This window comes from Dendrobium catenatum, unplaced genomic scaffold (genome assembly GCF_001605985.2).
Source record: "Dendrobium catenatum unplaced genomic scaffold, ASM160598v2 fragScaff_scaffold_1090, whole genome shotgun sequence".
Taxonomy (NCBI): Eukaryota; Viridiplantae; Streptophyta; class Magnoliopsida; order Asparagales; family Orchidaceae; genus Dendrobium; species Dendrobium catenatum.
This window is the reverse complement of record NW_021319552.1, coordinates 844,643-866,320: the sequence shown is the minus strand read 5'-3', so window position 1 is coordinate 866,320 and position 21,678 is coordinate 844,643. Positions and strand designations below refer to the sequence as shown.

The 21,678-nt window shown below is 32.8% G+C and overlaps 1 protein-coding gene across 2 annotated transcripts; it reads left to right on the top strand.

Moving 5' to 3' along the window:
* Positions 1–20,305: 20,305 nt before the first annotated feature.
* LOC110095866 (50S ribosomal protein L7/L12-like) lies at positions 20,306–21,339 on the top strand. Of its 2 annotated transcripts, none has more exons than XM_020821574.2 (2): positions 20,306–20,969; positions 21,194–21,339. In XM_020821574.2, the coding sequence occupies exon 1, from the start codon at positions 20,326–20,328 to the stop codon at positions 20,941–20,943; it is 618 nt and encodes a 205-aa protein (XP_020677233.2). In that variant the 5' UTR covers positions 20,306–20,325; the 3' UTR covers positions 20,944–20,969; positions 21,194–21,339. The 2 variants fall into 2 exon arrangements, with proteins under 2 accessions (XP_020677233.2, XP_020677232.2); XM_020821573.2 differs by lacking the exon at positions 21,194–21,339 and adding an exon at positions 21,081–21,180.
* The last annotated feature ends 339 nt before the right edge of the window (positions 21,340–21,678 follow it).

Sequence of the window (21,678 nt, the reverse complement as noted above, 5' to 3'; positions counted from 1 at the left end):
TTTTAAAATATGAAAAGGGATTTTATTAAAAAAAATATCACCTCATTATGGCAGCATTTTTATATCCTTTAAAAGGTGGTAGAAAAAATACCAAACATATAGGAGTGATAAATGTGCGCAATGTGGAAGATCCTATTGTATACTAGCATTGCTCAATGTGGGCTCTTGGTGCTAGCAGGTGGCAGTCGATTCATCGGTAGGTCATGTCGGGTGCCAACTCACATTCAGGCCTAATGTTATGCTCAACATTTCTGAATTGATAATTTTTAGGGTCCACGAGAACATTTTTTTATGTTTTGGACTCTATCTTGGCACTTACATGATCTAAAAGAGCATCTACAATTACTTTCCCCTACAATCACATTTAAGCAATTTTAATGGTTTAGGAATTAATTTTTTATGATATTTTATTAAAAAATTATGAGAGTTGTGAAACACTAAATAACTAGTCTCGAGACTAACCAAGAGGGGGTGAATTGGATATTTACAAAAAAAGTTCTTTCAAAAATAAGAAAAATTCTTTTCTTAAAGCTTTTTCAACATCCAAAAATAGATAATCAATAGAACATAATATCAATCATAGTTTTTCAGTCGGGCACTTATATAAAAAAATAAATGTTGAAAATAAACAGCAAAAAAAAAATCAGAAAGAACACATAAGATTTGTAATGGTTCGGTCTAACCTGACCCACACCAACTCTTCGAAGGTACCCTCCAAATATTACACTAAAACCTTTTAGTGTCTCTCCTTTTGCCCCCAAAATAAGATAGAGAAGACCTTACAAAAATTTTCTCCCTACAGGTGATGCCATAAAACCACGAATCCCTTTTACCTTCCCTGGTGAGGTAGGGTAGTCAGGTCATTTGACACCAAAGAGATCTTCTTCTTCCCAAAACTTCCCTCAAGACAAACCATGAATTTAATGGTACTAAGGTGCAAGCTTACTAGGGCAACCTTATAAAATCCCCTTAAAACCCCCACCATGGATCTTCTCCCTCTCAAACTCCACCCATTCCTCTTTACCTTTTAAGTTCTCTCTTCAAATTTTGTTCGAAAGAATAAAGACATAATGGCTGCCAAAGACTCTTACCAAGTGCCTTGAGAAATCTTGAATGTAGGGCTTTAAAAAATCGTAGAAAATTAATTTTTCCATCAAAGATTTTTTAGTATGATCGCAGGATCGTTCAATACAATATGCTTAAATAGAGGCTTTAGAAAACCCTTAAAACTTAATTATGGTGCAAAATATTCTCTTGTATTCTCATAGGATCATCCAATATGTTGTAAAAAATTTGGTCAGATTATCCTGGATGACCTCTGGATAGTCCAGCTTGATTAGTTCAAATTTGTACAGATCATCCAGTATGATATTGGGGATTATCCTAGAAGATTAGAAGATGAATTTTGGAATTTCATCTGGGATAATTAAGAATCTTCCCATATACATTTTGGGTCATCCAATTTGATCTTCACTAATCATCCTAGACAATCAAATTAAATAAATTAACCATAATTAGTCCCCTAATTATATGATCAATTTTGGCATGATTTTCAAAGATCGTCTAGTACGATGTACATCGTCTTAGACTATTATAACAAAAAATTGAATTTCAAAATCTTTCCTAAATTATGATTGGTGGCAATTTTTCATGATCATAACTGATTGTCCTAGATGATCTAAATTGTCTAGTATGATTAGCTAAATGAGCTGATTGTACAGTATGATATAAATCATACAGTATAATTAGTTCAAAAACTGAAATTCTAGTTTTAACTAAATCTCACTCCCCTTAAGTGTGTGTGTGCATCATCACCAAGCAAGCATACACCTTTATAGAACTTGACCCAAGAAATAAAAAATATATTAATGAATATTACAAATATTATTTTATCATAACTTATTTTACCCAAACTTGAGACCTATATCTTTATTGGATGGTGCATAGTAAAAGTTTGTACACACACAAATAAAAATATATTGTAAATTCAAGTAGACAATATGATGTGATCTATAATATTTCTTATCATCAAAAACATAATCACATTAGATCGAGTTGCAATAATCTCCCCCTTTTTGAGGATGACAAATAATATTGGTTGAAATCATAAAATTAAAAATATTTTCTCCTAATCTCCGCATCACTAAGATAATCATATTAAAAAAAGGAAAATTAAAAAAAGTTAGTTTTTTTATTTTTAGTTTTTTAACATAGAAATAATTAAAGAATAAAAAAACTCTTAGAACCTAAACAACATATAAAACATATGTAGCCTACACACAAATATAACCAGTCAAATACATTCTACAACTTTTGCATTATCAAAAAGAAGGGAAACACATAAAATCCAAAACAAAACATACATAATAAACTTTGATCAGGTGGAGGTGGTGCTTGATGTTTAGGAAGAATTTATTAATTTTACTAAGTTTTCTCAAAATGATAAAGTTGCCTCTTGATTTTATTCAAAAACATATTAAGAAATGAATTGACTGCACTAAGATCCATAAAGGTTAAAATTCTAAATTGTATCAACCTTAGCTCAGGCTCCTTATAGGTTAAATTCCTTCTAAAATAAAAAACCTATTAAAAAAAATGAATTAGAGAAGAAAAAAATATCTTTTTCAATCTTCTTACATGAAATATATCTAATATAATATAAATTTAGAAAAGGTGAGTCAAGAGTAATAATTTTCAAACTCAAGTATTGAAAGTATCATTTAGACCCATGAGTTTTCTAAGATTTAAAAATACAAGAAAGGTAATTCAATATATTGTGGGCTCATTTAGTTCATCTTTATCAATTTTTGGTGCATTTTGAGTATCTTTTGATTTTTTATACATATTTATGCATCTTTCAATTTTGTCGTACATTGCACATCTTTTCATTTTGGGCTCATTTTGTGTCTCTTTTCATTTTATAATTTTACTTCTTCTTTTATTCTTTAAAGACTCAAAGCAAACCCGATCCAATGATAAAAACATACATCTTCATTAATAAAATTATGAAGTGGATTCATCAGCTTGCAAATGATTCCTATGAGATAGAAAAAATATAGGATGATAAAAAAAGATTTTATTTCAAAAGTATAATTCTTAAATTCATATAATATTTGATTCAAAAGTGCAATAGCCTGATGAAGGAAATTAGAAGGAGAAACATAATGTTGAATTTCCCTCCATTAATAATTTAGATAAGGTAATCATCACATACTTAAAATTTTTAAGTAAAAAGGAGGTACATTTTTTGTTCAATAAATGAGAGAAGTGAATTGATTCTCTTATATAAATATAATGTGAAATGTGATTTGTGTGTGTTGATTAGAGATAAATCACAAAAAAAAAACATGAAAAATAAAATAAAATGATTACAAACAAAAAAATCAAAAGCAGCATATAAAATATTTATAATGAAAAAAATCAATACAAAGAACACATACGCATGTATTAACTATAACAGATAAACACTCAAATAAAACTTTTTACCTCACAACCTTACCCCTGATATTATGATTCAGAAACTAGGCCTGCCTAGGAGATTTTTTTTATTTATCATTTGCCCTTATTTCAATTTGCTTATTTTAACATTTTTCTTTGTTAAAAGAGTTTTTAAATTAGGGCATTCAATTTTTATATATCCAAGTTTTTTACACCCAAAGAAAATATTATCAGAAGAAATTTTAGCATTTTTAACAATTTTTCCCTTGTTTCACTTTTGTTGATATTAATGCTTGTAATTTAGTATATTTTCAAATTGCTTGTAATTGATCTTTTATCTTTAGTCTCAACTTCTACTAAGTCTCTTTCATCCATGTCTTCAGTTTTTTGCACTATAGTTTCACCTGCATCAAATAGCTTTTGACTCAAACTTTGCTTGTAGGCATTGAGTGAGCCAATTAGATTATCAAAAGAATATACATTCAAAATTTTTTATTCACAAATAGTTGTGACTTTAGCATCAAATTTATAAGGTAGACATCATAATATTTTATTAAGTTTTTCAAAGTTTGAAAGATTTTAACCTAAAGCACATAATGATGTCACAATTTGAGTAAACCTAGTATACATGTCTAGAATAGTCTCATAAGATTTCTTACAAAATAAATCATAATCATACATTAAAATATTTAAACTAGATTTCTTGACTTCACTAGTACCTTTATATATAGGGTGTAAATTGTCCCAAATTTCCATGCTAGTATTACATGGCTTCACTGGTACCTTTATAGATATGGTGTAATTTGTCTCAAATTTCCTTACCAGTATTGCATGTGGATATTAAAATATAATCTTTAGAATTTAAAGTACACAAAAAAAATAATTCAAGCATTTAACATTTAATAGAGCATTGATTTGTTATATTCTACTCAATTTAATAAAAGGCATATATATATTGACTCCTCCTACATAACGTGATGGTACAAAATAACTAGTTTGAATCATATATCACATTCGATAATGAATTGATTGCAAGAAAATATATTTTCAAATTTTCAAAAAAATAAAAGAAATATTTTCAAATAAATTCATGTAATTGAATAACCTTCCACAATATTATGATTTCTAAAGTTAGCCATTGATCATTTTTCAAAAGTTATCTAAAGTTTAATTTATGTACCTAGCTCTGTTATCACTTTAAAGTTCATGAGAGTTATTATTTTAATAAAAAAAATCCCCTTCTTAAAGCTTTATAACAGCCAAAAATAGATAATCTATACAACGTAATATCAACCATAGATTTTTAACCAAGATGTTATATCCAAAAATAAATGTTGAAAATAAAGTGTGAAAAAAATAAAATAAAAAATAATGCACTAGATTTATAGTGGTTCGGTCTAACCTGACCTACGTTTTCTCACCAAAAGAACCATCCAGGTATTGCACTAAAACCTTTTAGTGTCTCTCATTTCACTCCCACAGCAAGGCGGAAAAGCCCTTATAAAATATTTCCACCAACCTGGTGTTGTAGACGATTGAAACTTCTTTCATAGGAAGAGAATCTTTACACCTATTTCTCCCTCCAGGAGATGGCAGGGAACCACGAATCAATTTCATCTTCTCCTGTGCAATGGAGTAGCCGGGTCCTTTAACACCAGAGAGATCTCCTTCTTCGAAAAACTTCTCTCAAGATAAACCTAAAATTTGATGGTACTAAGGTGCAAGCTTACCGAAACAACCATGTGAAATCCCCTCCAAACTACCTTGAAACCCACTCTAAGAATCTTCTCTCTCTAAAACTCCACTCTTTCCTCTCTCCCTTAGAAGTTATCTCTTCAAGTTTTCTCTAGAAAAAGGAATACATAACGCCCGCCAAAGACTCTTACCAAGTGGCTTGAGAAAGATTAAATAGAGGGCTTTAAAAAACCCCATAAATTAAATTCTATCATAAAACATTGTCCAGTACGATTCCATGATCATCCAATATGATGTACTTAAATAGAGGGCTTTAAAAAACATTAAAAACTCAAATCTTGTGCTAAATATCATTATTATGATTACAATATCATCCAGTACGATGCGTAGAATTTGTCTTGATAGTCATGGATGATCTTTGCATAATCTAGTATGATCAATTCAAATTTATATAGATCTTCAAGTATAATATTGGGGATTATCCTAGACAATTAGAAGAAGAATTATGGTATTTCTTCTGGGACATCAAGTACCATTCCATGTTCCTCTCAGGTCATCCAGTAAGATCTTCATTGATTGTACTTGATGATCAAATTAAATAAATTAACTATAATTAGTCCCCTAATCACAGGATAAATTTAGACATAATTTTAAAAGATTGTTAAGTATAATGTACATCATCCTAGTTGATTAGAAAAAAAATGAAATTCAAAATCTTGCTTAAATTATGATTGGCGGCTATTTTTTATGATCATAATTAATCTTTATAGACGATCTAAATCGTCCTGTATGATTAGTTAGATGAGCTGATTATATAGTATGGTATAAATTATACATTATGATTAGTTAAAAAATTCAACTTCTAGTTTTGACTTTATCTCACTCCCCCTGAGTGTGTGTGTGCATGGTCACCAAGCAAGCATACACCCTTATAGGACTTGACTCAAGAAATAAAAAGTACATCAACAAATATTACAAAAATTATTATAGCATAACCTATTCCACCCAATCTTGAGCCTTTAATCTTTGTTAAATGGTGCATGGTGTTCCTGAAATGTTAGTACACACAAAGATAAATATATTCAAACACAAGTAGGTAATAAGATGTGTGATTTAATATTTATTATCATTAAAAACATACTTGTGAGCTCGAGTAGACAGTAGCAGCCTTACCTCTTAAATATCTAGGTAATATAATTTTTCATCGAAACTTTGCAAATGATTCAAGAACATTTTTATTAATTCAATAAGTTTTCACATTCAATATAGGGCGTAATCAGATACATTATTAAAAGTTTCTTTAATAGAGCTTGAATTTTGAGCCATATCTTTGTTGGAAACTTTTAAAACTAAATATGGCATCATGTAAACTCTGATTTTAATAAACTTATAATTAAATCAAACATCTCAAGGAAATAAAACCAACGACACAAAAACCAATCCAATCAAGCCTAAATGGGTCCAAATTAAGGGACCAAAGCTTCTTTGGAAGTTTTAAAGAAATAATTTGATGACCAAAAAATTTATAAAATAAGCATGCTTATAGTCGAATCAAGTAGCTCAATTTAAGCAAATCCAATGAGCCCAAGATTGCTTAATTTTGACATAATTAAGGAAAAAGAAGATTGGAAAATACTCCATGATTGAGTGAATAAATATGAGCCATCTAATAGAGAACTCCAAACTTACTATGGATCCTCTACATATTTAAAAAGCATACCACTCCCAAAACTTTTATTTTGACGCCCACACTCTATATCAGGGGGATATTTGAGCTAAAGATTGGAGACATCACGAAGGTGTCAGGGATCTAGAGCTCCACCCAAGTACCAATATAGGCATACTTCTTTTTGTTCACTTGACCACTACATGATTGTTCGACAACCACCAAACCTCTTCCTGACAATCGATGTCCACCCGAACATTGCTAGTTAGAGACTGCCATAAAATCTCAACCTGGCTATGGATTGTTATTGAACCATCGCTTGGATGTATGACCATGCATAGATATCCACCCTACCACTGAATAATACCAAACCACTTCCCATCCACTGATCACTATTCGATCTCAACCCTAAATGCTAACCATTGTTAGACCTTTTCTCGATTGTTGACTACCTTTAGATCTTTACCTAACCATCGACCAAAATTGGACCACAACCCAGTCGCTTGACAACCGACAAAATACTGCACCAATAGTTAACTGTCATCGAATATCCTCCAAGCCACTAACAACCATTAGATCACTACCTAGTTTTTAACAAACGTAGGTCCTTTGCCCAACGATCGACAACTACATGATCACCACCCATCCATCAACCAGTGTCACACCTTCTTCTTGCCACCAACCGCTATCGGACCTCATCCGATGGTTCTTCGCCTAGTATCTGATAGCCGCCTGACCTCCTCCCTATACCTAACCACTATCGAACCTTCCCCTGAGGATCATCGAATCTCTACTCAACTGCCAAGACTTGTTGGATCTTCTCCCAACCTTTTCTACGAGTCTTCAAAATTCTTTTCACTAACCATAATAATCATAATCTCTTTATTACTTAAACAATGTTCAACCAACTCTCCAAACTATTATAATTTCACTCTTCTCCAAGCTAAAAGATGAGTCAAGCTTTGTAACCCGCTAACCTATATTAAAGTCTTTTCACCTAAGCATGGCTCCTTGATTTTTACCTTTCTGGATTTTCCTTGTAAAAATGTTTTGATACTTTCTTTCTTTCATAACTATTTCTTTGTGTATTGGATATATGTGCATAATTAGGATTAAATATTCTTTCACTCTATAGCCACAAATTTACTAGCCAGCGACCACTTTAACTTATAAAAGAATATTACAATTTTTCTCTCGACATTATATAAAACTATTAATAATTAGTTTGAATTTCATAAATTTCTTTGGAAAGTTATTTGGAGATTTGAAAATTTAATAAAGAACTTAAACGATATTTTTAACTTTTAAAATTTAAAATAAAATATTCCTTTTGAAAAGAGATTATTAAATTAAAAAGAAAAAAACTAAATAGTTTATGTCAAAATGAAAAAATATAAGAAAAGAAAAAGTATAAATAATAAAATTAAGTTAATCTAAGAAATAACAATAACTTTTATCATATAACTATTCTTTTTGAAACACAACAATAACAACAAAAACAACATCAAGCCTTTATCCCACTACGTGTGGTCGGCTACATAAATTCTTTTTCTCCATTGTGCCATATTAAAAGTCAAATTCTCCTTTATATCTAATTGAGAAAGATCATTTCTAATATTTTCTAACCAAGTCTTTTTAGGTTTGCCTCTACCTTTCTTAACATAAGTCAGATCTAATACTTCTACTTTCCTAACTGGGTCATCAGAAAGCCATTATTTTGTGCCCAAACCATCAAAGGAGACTCTCTCTAATATTATCTTCTACAGGAGCTACTCCAACCTTTTCACATATTTTCTCATTTTTATTCCTATCTATAAGGGTAAAGCCACTCATCCACCTGAGCATCCTCATCTCTGCCATAGTAAACTTAGTATTATGCTTATCTTTTAATGGCCAACATTTGGCACCATAAAGCATTGTAGGCCTCACCAGCATCTTATAGAATTTTCCCTTAACTTTGAGGGGTACTTTTTAATCACACAACAAGCCCGATGCATTCCTCCACTTCAACCATCCAACTTGAATTTTTCTAATAATATCCCCATCTATTTCACCATCACTCTGAATAATAGATCCAAAATATCTAAAATGTGTACTTTTATTAATGACTTGATTGCCCAAAGTCATAATTCCCTCACTAGGTCTATTACTACTAAAATTACACTTCATATTTCCATTTCAGATCTACTAAAGCGAAAACCATTAGACTCTAAGATTTACCTCCATTATTTAATTTTACCTTCAACTCCGTCTCTAGTCTTATCAACAAGAAGAATATCATTTGCAAAAAGCATACACCAAGGCACATCCTCTTGCAAATGCCTACTGAGAACATTCATGACCAAAGCAAAAGCATATGGGTTTAAGGCCGATCCTTGATGTAACCCATCCGAAATATGGAAATACTTGACCAAACCACCTTGTGTCTGAACACAAGTAATTGCTCCTGCATACATATCTTTAATGATTTGAATATAAACATTATTAACTCCTTTATTTTCAAGAACTCTCCATAACACTTCTCTTGGAACTTTATCATATGCTTTTTCTAAATCAATAAATATCATATGTATATCATCTTTATTTTCTCTATATTTCTCCATCAAACCTCTTAAAAAATGTATGGCTTCCATAATGGACCTACCTTACATGAACCCAAATTGATATTGAGCAACATTAGTATCAAGCCGCAACCTATGCTCCATAACTTGCTCCCATTGTTTTAAAGTATGACATATTAATTAAATTCCTCTATAATTTGCATAATCTTGAGCATCATCTTTATTCTTAAAAATATGAATTAACACACTCATTCTTCACTCATCTGACATCTTTTTAGTCTTCAAAATAGTATTAAAAAGTTTTGTAAGTTAGGAAATTCCTTCATCTCCTAAGCATTTACACACCTCTATTGGAATATCATTAGGTCCAATAGCTTTTCCAAGCTTCATTTTCTTTAAAGCCTCTCTTCATTTTACTAATACCCCGATAAAAATAGAAATCTTTATTTTGATTTAGGGCTCTAAGGTCACTACAGTCAATTGTATTTTCACATTCTTCATTTAAATGTTTAGGAAAATATCTCATCTACCATTGTTGAACATCTTCTTCTAAGAAAAGCACTTTTTGATTTTTATCCTTAATACACATCAGTTGAACTAAATCCTTCCCTTCTTAGTATCTAATATATTATATAAATCACTAAAAGCTAAAGTCTTTGCATTGCATATTGCTTTCCTAGATTCCTTACAAGCATCTTTATATCTTTTCTATTTATTAGAGTTTTTACAATTAAACCAATTTTTATAACAAACCATCTTTTTTTTAATCTTATCTTATACAATTGGATTCCACCACCAACTACATTTTACTATTAGGACGTTTTCTCTTTGAAATTCTAAGCACATCTTTTGCAATATTCTTAATATCACTAGCCACGTTTTCCCACATAACATTAGCATCCTCATGCACACATAAAATTTAAGATCTAAAATCTTAAACTCAAAAATATTTTTGTTAATATTCTTTAAATGTCCCCATTTAATCCTAGAATATCATTTTACTTTTTTTTGCCTCTTTATCTTAATGTCCAAAACAAATAATCGATGTTGGGTACATAAATTTTGACTTGAAATAACTTTACAATCTTTGTAATCTAAAACATCTAATTTTTTATAAGAAAATAGTCAATTTGAGTTATACTATATCCATTTTAAGGTGATGAGATGCTTATTCCTTTTCTTAAATAAGTTATTAGAAATTAAAAAGTCATAAGCTACATTAAAATCTAATATAGTCTTGTCACCTTCATATGTCATTCCAAACCCATGGCCAACATGAAATAATCCAATATCTAATATCACCCTAGCCACAAAGCTCCTCCTTGACCGCCGCCTGTAGACCAACTATAGCCAGTCTTACACTAGGCCATTAATTATTGCCATATTTTAGCCTAACCACTATCCATTGCCTACTGATTACTTTCTTTCTAACCATTATCACCTGTCGACAATGGTCTCTCAGACCACCATATCTATACTATGGTCTCCTCAACCATGGTTGCCCGGTGATTGTCATTTCGGCCATCATTTCTCACTGACTACAGTCTCTTCAACAACCATCTCTAGACTACAATCTCCCTCACCACCATTGCCAGGCTACGATCCATTCAACCACTATTGCCCGAATATGGTTTTTTTTATCCACCATCACCTTCTGAATATAATCTCTCTGAGAACCATCTCTAGACTTGACCTCCCCAACATTTTTCAATAGGAATCTCTAGACTATTATCTCCCCGATAGTCGTCTCCCTACTACAATCCTTCTGACCAACTATGGCTCACAACATATAGTTTAATCAAATATCATTGGCCATAAATTACAATCTCTCTGACCCCCATCTCTAGACTATAATCTGCCTAACCAATGTCGCCTGACTACAATCCTTCTAACAACTACAACCAAATCATAGTTTTTTAACTCCTTCACCAATCAACTACGATCTCTCTGGCCACTATTTACCACTGCTATGGATTCTTTGAAAATCATATCAAGACTACAGTCTCCTTGATCTCTATCAACTGCTAACTATAATCTCTCTAACCAGCATTTATAGACTACAGACTTCTTGCCCTATATACCCAACTATGGTCCTTTCGATCACTGCGCATGACTACGCTCTCCTTGACCACTGCTGCATGACTCTTATCCTTTCGACCATCATCACCAAACTATGATGTTTTTAACCTATGTTGCCTTTTATTTATGGTCATTTCAATCACCATCACCCGACTACGATCTTTTTGACCTACGTTTTTCCACCAATTATCATCCTTCTAACCATCGTCACCCGACTATAGTCTTTCCAAACTCTATTGCCTAACTACAATCCTTTCGACCACCAGCACCCTACTACGATCTTTCGAATCTATATAATCCATTGACTATAGTTTTTGTGACTTTTGTCATTCACTAAATACAATCTCACTGACCACCAACTTTAAATTACAATGTCCCCAACCACCCTTGTCCCGACTATGTTCCTTCTAATCATTGATATCCAACTATAGTCTCCCCAACTATGGTCTCTCCAGCTGTTATCTCCCAACTATGGTCCTTCTGATCATCATCATCTAACTACAATTTTTTGACCTACGTCGCCCATCAACTATGGTCATTTTGACCAACATTTCCCTACTGTGGTCTTTCAAACCTACATCACTCTCTAACTATGGCCCTACCGACCAAACAAATATATTAATAGTTATTCTTCCCAGTCACACCACATAATTCACTCTATATGAAGTATACTTGCTACAATAAGCCAAAGACCTCCCCCAAAAAGGGCTTTATTTGTAATAAATCGTAAATACTAGTGGATTCATTCAATAAGTCCCTGTGATTTTTAACTTTTTAAAAAGTTTCCACATAAAAATTTTTGTGTCTCTTATGAATGATACGCCCCTATCTTTTATCTATTTATGATTTGGATCTTCGTACAAATCTAGGATGCTAAAATAGTTTGACTATAGGAAATATTTGCTTAACCTTGAAAGGTCATTCATGTCAATAACCTGAGTACGATTAAAGTAGGGTAATCCCTTTACTAAGATCTTTTATTAAATTCAAAAGAAGCCATTCAATATTGAGAGCAATACATACTGCAACTATGACCAAGAAAAGCATTCCAATACTTTTAATATCCAAGAAAATAACTTGTTAAATTATTTTTTATAAAGATCTCAACAATGCAAGGATGCTTCTGATAAATTTCAAACTTTATAAAGTCCCTAACTGAACTTCAACTCCAACGATGAGTTCTCAACCTTGAACTAAAAATGGAAGTAATGGTCTAAAGACATACCAATCTTTAAATTTGATTTGAGATACATAAAGCATTAGCCCCTCCAAATTAAGCCATAATTAATCCCTGGGGGATTCAATTAGATATCTTCCATATAAGTTAACATCATCAAGAAATGTTTTAGAAAATAACCTCGAATAGGTTAAACATCATTAGAGAATTCTCTTTACCTCTTTCGTACATGTTAATTTCATCGATCAATACTCTGACAAATAACATCAGATACGACATACATCATTATTGCGTTCTCTTAACATGCTCCACACATGTTAACATCATCGAGTAATGCTCTTAAAACAAATATCAAGTAGGACATATATCCTTGGTGGAGTCTCTTAGTCTCTCCCACACAAGTTAATGTCCTCGAATATTAATCTAACAAATAACCTTGGATAGGTCATATATCCTTGGTGGATTATCTCAACTTCTTTTATACAAGTTAATGACATCGACTACTGCTCTTAAAAAAAGTTTCATACATATTAAATATCTTTTGGGTATTTATTTTAAACTCTTGATATACTCTAATAAAGCTCTTACAACCAACCTTTGGAAGTCTTACCTATAAGGTTGCCTTGAAGGTATACTAGTAGTGGATAAAGTCCTCACCAGAAAATTCTCATGTGGGTAGGTGACAAATATGGTCTCCACTCATAACCCTGGGAAGTTCTGCCAAGAGGTACCCTCGAAGAGAGTTAGTAGTGGATAAGGCCCTCATTAGAAATACTATATGAGAACAAGTGGTTCATAGGATCATCACTTATTAAAATACATTAGAAGGGTAAAAGCCTCCAAAGATATAAGTACACAAAATACCTTAGATGGCTACAAGCCTTAAAAGTCATAGATACACAAAATATCTTAGAAGGCTAAAACACTAAAAAATAAAGGTATATAGAAGACCTTAGAAGGCTAAAAGCATCAAAAGATATATGTACACAAAAGGCTTGAGAAAGCTAAAAGCCTCAAAAGGCATAAGTAAATCAAAATCACAAAAGGTTAAAATTCTCATAAGATATACATTTTTTGTTATTTAAAAATCTTAGAAGAATAAAAATTTTAAAAGGGATAAATCCACTAAATATATTTCTCTAACAAAGGGGTACTATATATGAACACGTATAAAAAAATGCATGAAGAACTTTGCTTCTTATAGGGGGAAAATTCACATGAAAAAAATAATCCTCCTTAAACATGGAGAAGTTATTACTTCAAATGCAAACATCTCAAATTCATATATAATTTTATTAGATGTACATATAGTACAAATTTACAATAGATTTAAATATATAATCATCTTCAACTAATACAAAAGTGAAGATGATTATAGTGCTTTTATCATCATCTTCCTGTATACTAAAATGAATTCTTATAAAGCAGTATATGCTTGGGAAGACCTCTTCTTTTTTTTGAGGAGAAATGCAGCAATGCATTAAAAGAAAAAAAAAATAAGAGAGTACTTACAAACTAAGTAGACTACTCTAGCAAATTGAAATCTTCCTTCAAAATGTACAAGAATGAAGGAGGAATTTCAAAGCTAGACAAATCGTGTCAAATAAAGCTTTTCTTCAAAGAAAAATTAGCGCCACAATCCGCTAACTTATTACCATTTCTAGTAGTAAAACTAAAAGCAACTTGATTAAACACACTTACAAAGGATAAATCGTCTTCAAGGGTAAGTTTAGTCTTGAATCTTTTCCAAGCAAGCTGAAGTCTTTTTATGATGTTGAAATTATCTCCTTCAATAATGACCCCTTGAGCTTCCATCATCCAATCTTGTAAAAAATTCTTTAACATGTATACCGCTTGAAGTTCCAAGTAGCCAATGTCCCAATGAATATGTTGGGTACCAAAAGCAAGTAACATTCTTCCTTTATCATCTATGCAAATTCCTGCAGTACTGGAAGAGTAGTTGCTACCCATGGCTGCATCAACATTGATTAATAGTACATCATTCAGTACATCAAACTTCTTACAGACCATCATTAGAGGAAATATTCGTGATCCAACAAGGCTTCTCTTATTTTGTTTGATTGGTATGTGCTAGATAACTGCCATCGGTGCACAACATGACAAAATATTTTAGGAATATTCACCTGCGATAAACATGGATGCCAATTACTTTTAAAAGCGCAATATGACCACCACCATCATAGCCCCTTTACTTAATGTCCATCATCATCACTTCACCTCAAATCAACCATCATTATCCACTCGCTCGAATTATAAGCAGTACACCCTCTAATTAGCATCTTCAACTCACCACCTGCATGCAAATTGCTATCAGACTTCCACCTTACCTTTGATCATTGCCAAACATCTACCTTGTTATGGAACACCATAAAATTTCCACTTGGCCCCCGAGTGCCAAAAGACTTCCACTTGATTTTTGACCACCATCAGACTTCTGCTCAATCATAATAAAAATTTCTCTCATCTACTGACAATCATGGGTTCTTCTTCTGGGCACTGTTGTTACCAAATCTTTTATGAGAATCCACTCATACAAGAAGTGGTTGATGTTCTTCTATCATAGATGGTTTAAGGGAGAAACTAATCTTTTGTGGGGACTTCTTCACATAAAGGGGTATTGAAGATAAATATGGGTATCACCTATCTTAGACAGTTGAATACCTTTAAAGTTAGAATAAATGTATAAGAGTAGAAGAAAAAAGGTATGGACTGCACCATTTATACAAAAATGGGGCACTAAAGCTTTACAGAGTGTGTCACCACTCTAAGATAATGGAATGCCTTTAATGTTGAAAGAAATTCATAAGAGAAGAAGTAGAAAGATAAGGGTTCCACCTTCTATAAAAAAGAGGAGTACTGAAATTTTATAGGAGATGCCTTCTATCTAAAATAATGGAATTCCTTTTAAATTAGAAGAAATCTAGAAGAGAAGAAGAAGGAAGGAGGAGAAAATTTTCTTCTAAACCAAGAAGGACACTAAATTTGATAGGGGATGCCACTTACTCAAGATAATGGAGGGCTCTTTTGTAAGAAGGCTAGAGAAAGAAAGGAGACGCAATGAGGGTGCTTTTTTCCCTAACCTCGCAAGGTGGGTATTTATAGGTGAAAAGGAGGGCACACGGGAGGGGATTGGGAGATGCTTATGGAGATTTTCATAAATTTTAAAAAACTTTTTTATTTTCCTAAAAGTTTTTAATTTTTTTATTACTTATTAAAAATAAATAAATAAAAAATATAGTTTTTGAAACCAGTTGGATGCAATTGGAAGGCTAACACATGTACGATTATGAAGCTATGCGAGCCAAACTACATGGAAAGGCATAAGGATCGTGGGCAAGCACGCGGGTGGGTAGGGTAGAGCGGAAACGAGGGGAAAAGCGGACACGTAGGAAGGAAGATAAGAAGGGCACTGCGGGTGCATGAGTAGTAAGGTAGCACGCGTGGTGGTAGCGGCCGATTTGCCAACTGGTTCAACAGCAAAGCCGCGTCCAGTCCAAATTTTTGGTCTAGACAATTAGATTTTGACATTTTAAGGGTCCTCATGATCGTTTCTCATATTTTTTACACTTTCGGAGCTAAAAGGGAATTCTACAATCAATTTCAAGCAATTTTGATGTTTTAGCATAATTTTTAATATTTTTTTCTGGAATTTATATGTCAATATTAGAAGAAAATAATTTATCATTAAGAGTATTTTACTTGGTTCACGATATTAAGAGTGTTGTTATTTGCATGTTTTACATTCTTACAACTTGTATAGCTTTGATGATTTCAAATATTATAATTATATGTATAGTTATCTCCTAACACTTTTTGGAAAAGTTGTTTTTGCTCTTATGTGTCTTACATTCAGGAAAATCAAAATTCCAGACTAGAAAGACTTCAAATCAAATTTAGCATGAGATACTTTATGTATTTAAAACTTGTATTTTTCTTTGAATTAAATTTGAGAGGGAGTTATTGTAATTGAGTGAATATACACACACACTTTAGGAGATCTTGAGAAATTTGTACTGATCGTACGGGATGAACTCTGAGTTCGTATGGGACGATAAGGTCAGTTATCTCCTCGTAAGAGTAATGGAACGAATAGGAGTTGTAGAAAATTCTTCTAAGTCCTGATCGTCCATGATGAAGTGTATTCGTCTCAGGACGAAATGTTCTCTAGAAAATTTTTGTTCAAGAATAAAGTGTAATCGTTCTAGGACGAGTTGCTCTCTGGAGTATTTTCATCCAAGACGAAGTGTATTCATCCCGGGATGATTTTCTCTCTAAAAAAATTTCGTCCAGACGAACCCATATTCGTCCCAGGACAAAGTGAACCGAATCTGAAATTTTAGTAACATTCTATAGTTTTTGGGAACCGACCTATGGAATAGCCGTTCATACCAGATGAACCTATTTCGTACGGGATGATGTGTGTGTACGAAGTCATTTCATACCCATATATATTAGGTTCATTTCTAGCACAATTAAGTTAAATCGTCCAAGATGATTCACGATCGTACTAGACGATATAATGCGTATTGACTTAAAAATTTATAATTTTTAGATGGTTTTTTGTGTCTTTCCTATAAATAGTTCAAACTAAACTACCACTTAATCTTTTTATCCACTGATCTTCGTACCTATTGAAAGAACAATCAAGGAGAGATTTTTTGAAGGAGGATTCTTACTACTGGAGCGTGAAGGCTTCACTTGGTTTTCAAAGGTAAGAATCTTTACTTTTGATTTGTGTTTACTTTACTTTTTTCTTTCTTCCTTCTAGATTTCTTATGAAGAAGATCTGTCAAGGAGATCTGGTTCTCTACCGACACTTGGAGAGTGTAAACAGCTGAAGGGTTCTCTGCCCACACTAGGAGAGTGTGAACAGCCGAAGGGTTCTCTTCCCACACTATGATAGTGTGAAAGGATGAAGGGTTCTCTGCCCACACAGGGAGAGTGTAAAGGACGATGGTTCTCTGCCAACACTGGGGATAGTGTAAAAGGATGACGGTTCTCTGCCGCACCGGTTAGTGGTGGAAAGAGTTTTTGTAAAGGCTTCCTCGCCTTGCTATGGTTGCTAAAGGAGAGTCACTTGTGGTATTGTTGCAATACTTGGAGGGTGCCTCCAGGGAGTGGATGTAATTCAAGTTTGACCTAACCACTATAAATCTTCTATCTTTTATTTTTTGTTCTTTTTTATTTTGTTGATTTTTATTTCTAATTTGTGGTTGAAAAGGCTATTTCTACAAAACTCATTAAAGTTTATTTTTTTGTTTAAAAAATTAAAAATAGGGATTAATTTTTAATCACCAATTCACCCCCCCTCTTGGTTAGCCGCTGGGACATAAGCTTAGATTTAACAATCTAATTCACAGTGATCGAGTTTCAACAAGTGGTATCCGAGCTTTGTTTCAAAATCATAAGTTTAGACTACTTTTTTATTAACGTAGATGGCTATATTTGGAAACCAAAATACACTCGAGGGTTACTCTATAACTAGACCTCCATTATTCGACAATATTGTTGACCTCATTATTCGAGGTCAATTTCCCTGGAATTGACTCTAGTACCTAAGTTTTCGTAACCTAGTGTTGACGTCACCCGCAGGATTTCCCTTAAGTGGACGCCCACTGATGTAGCACTGACTCAACTCTATTATTCAATCTAAATCTAATATAATTTTGAATATAATAATCTAATTGAATGTCGTCGAGCTTAGTTGGTTTTGACTCGACTTCAATCTAAACTTGATAAGTTTAATCAACCCTTTTAAAATCTTATATATATATATATATATATATATATATATCTTCGTTAATAGAAAATTTGGGCTGAGATCCATTTTGATAAAATTATTATTTTTTTATAATTCATTTTGGTTTTAATACAGCTTCCAAAATTATTTAAATACATATATGAAGTTCAGTTTAAACTTCTTCTTCACTTTTAGTTTTAGTTTTTGGTACAATTCTTTAGTTTATTTACAGCATAATATTTTAATTTTTCCTTTGGCTTTAACTATTAATTTATGTTTTAGTCTACAATAGCTTATTGAGCTGTGTTAGCTCATTCCTACTTCTTCTTCCATTTTTTTCATGCCAGGGGAAGGGTAAGGAGCAAGCTGAGTAATTGTGGATATTGTGCTCTAATTTGTGCTGTAAGTATGTTTTTGTTAGTTGATTTTTACAGGATTGGCCTTTATTTATTTTGTTGGTTATTTTCAAGCACTATTGTAGATGTATTTTTGGATGATATATAGAAAATTATTTTTTGAGATTTAGTAGTCTTCCTTTTTATATTGTATTCAATAGTGACTCTATGTTATATATAAATTAGAATTTTTTATTTAAGTACTTCTCCAATCAGATCTTGGGGTCAAGCTTGTCATAATCGGACATTATATGACCTCGTGATATCTAGTCATATCAGGTCAGATTGTGACAATAAGTTTGTAAGTTTACTGAGATAATTGATAGATACTTTATATCCCCTTATTTAGATACTTTATATCCCCTTCTTTTTAGTTTATTAAAATTGCGATTAGTGTTACACGTTGCGACCACAGTAGATCAGTGAATGAATGACACTTTAGCCACTTATATTAGGAAAGAAACATTATACTGCATTAATAATGAAGTTATTATTTATATTTTTCATAATGTGAAGAGTGGATGCTATAAATTATAAGTATTTTTCATCTTATATTTAATATTTTACCTTCTAAAAATAATAAATTCAACGAAAAGATATTTTAAAATTGTTAATGCCAATCCCAAGAAAGGATGAAAAAGTTGAGGGATGTTTTTAAAAAATTAAGTTGGTTCCCCTATAAGAAATTTTTGGGTTCGTCATTATTGACAAGCCAAAGAGCCAATGAGCTAAGCCGAGTTTGTACTCAAGCTAGTATAATATACGAGCCATAATTTAGGGAAATTAAACAGAATTCGTCATGTCATCTAGTATACAGTGGTTCAAAACACTAGTACACATCTAAAAAGTGATGTAGCGTATCCTGATTCGCCTATAGACGCCATCCTATAATCACTTAGAATAATTTCTCTATAATTTAAGCTTGAACTAAAACTTTTAGCTCAATAAGCTCGTTAACTAGCTGAGTTTAGGCAAGCTCACTTACACCCCTACTTAAAATGTTGAAAATATTTCCTAGCCAATATCATTGTATGTTAGATGGGCTAGTGATATTCATTCACTATCAGCTTGTCGATATGATGGTAAAATTACCTAATTTCTCTTCACGCTAAATTCTCAAAAAATTATATTAAAATTAAATATATTTTTTATTAAAAATATTATAATCTTAATTAACTAAGAAAAGAATAGATTAAATTTGACTTAAATAAACTCAACATCTATAAAAAAAATAAACTATAAAAAAATAAGACCATGTTTCTTAAATTTTGCAAATTATTTATTTAGGAGATTATGACTTGGTTCGGGATCTCTTTCTTTTTGTTTTTTTTTTTTTTAAGTATAATTTTTGTCCCAAACGAATCTTATGCCTCATTAGGAGCATTTTGATAAAAAAATAATTTAGAAATAATTTTCTTAAATATATTGGTAGATATGTAGTGCACAAAGGTTCCGCTACTTAGCCGTCAGCTCTCCCTGTCCTTCGCTGCATCGATGCTATCTCAAACGTCAAAGCCCTAAACCTAGCGTTGTCACCGTGGCTAAGAGAATAAATGGCCTCACTCCTGAGATTGGCGGGGCACCGCCTCATTTCGCGGAGCCCGTCATCAATTTCCCAACTTCGGTGCTATTCCCTGCCGGCGAAGATTTACGATTCCGGGGCAGAGGAGCTTGAGATGATCGACCAGAGAAAGCTCCCAGCCGATTACAATCCCTCCAATTTTGATCCCACAGAGCACCGCACCCCGCCGTCCGATCGCGTATGGCGCCTTGTTGACGAAGTCTCTTCCCTCACACTCGCAGAGGTCGCTGAGCTCTCTTCCATCCTCATGCGGAAGGCGGCCTTGAGTGAGCCTCCCGTCATCGGTGTCATGAAGCCCGGCGCTACTTTACCTGGTGCTGTCTCTGCTGGTTTGGGGGCGGAGGCTGCCGTGAAGGAAGAAGAGAAGCCAGAGAAGACGGTATTTGAGCTAAAGCTGGAATCTTTTGAGGCGGCATCCAAGATCAAGGTTATCAAGGAGGTGAGGGCGTTTACGGAATTAGGTTTGAAGGAGGCCAAGGAATTAGTGGAGAAGAGTCCATCAGTGATAAAGAGTGGAGTGTCCAAGGAAGAGGCGGAACAGATTATTGAGAAAATGAAAGCTGCGGGAGCTAAGGTCATCATGTTGTGACGAGGTGGGATCAGGAGAGTTCAAAGGTATTCAACCCTTTTATATTGGTTGTGATATACGAGTTTAATGATTTCTTGTTGACGGATAATTAGAATCTAAGTGCTAAGTCCCTCCTTTCTAATATGTTTTATCTACAGTAAGATTTGAAGTAAGAACACCAAATTAGTTATAGTTAAATTCTTGCTACCTTCGACAAGTTTGTTTGTGAAGCTTCATTCATCCAGCATCCTGGTTTTTTTTCTCACTTCAGGGAAGAAAATCTTCATCGTTTGAGAAGGAGCAGTTCATTGAGGGGGCACTCTTTAATTTTAAGAACTGATAGATTTTTTTAATAAAAATAACATTGGGGATGGCTCACAGGCATTTGGTTTTATGTGGGTTGATGAGCTTTCAACATTTTCTATTTTGGTAAGAAACATCTGTTTTGGAGGAAATCAGATGATTGAAAATCCCATAGGGCTTGTAAATGTTCTTTTGCTTACAATTTCCAAAGAATTTTCCTTTTACCTATTTTTTAGAAGGTGGTTATTCTCCTTGATTTGAGCCTTTTGCATTCTGAATTTATTCTTTCAAGTACTGAGGGATAATATTGTTATGATAGGCCATTTTAAATTCATTTGATTGAATTTTACATTTTATTGTATTGCTGGTACTTTCAAACTTGGCTTGGTGGAAATTATGTATGCCTCCCTGTTTCATGTTAATTTACATAATCTCCTTATTCTTTTATAAGCT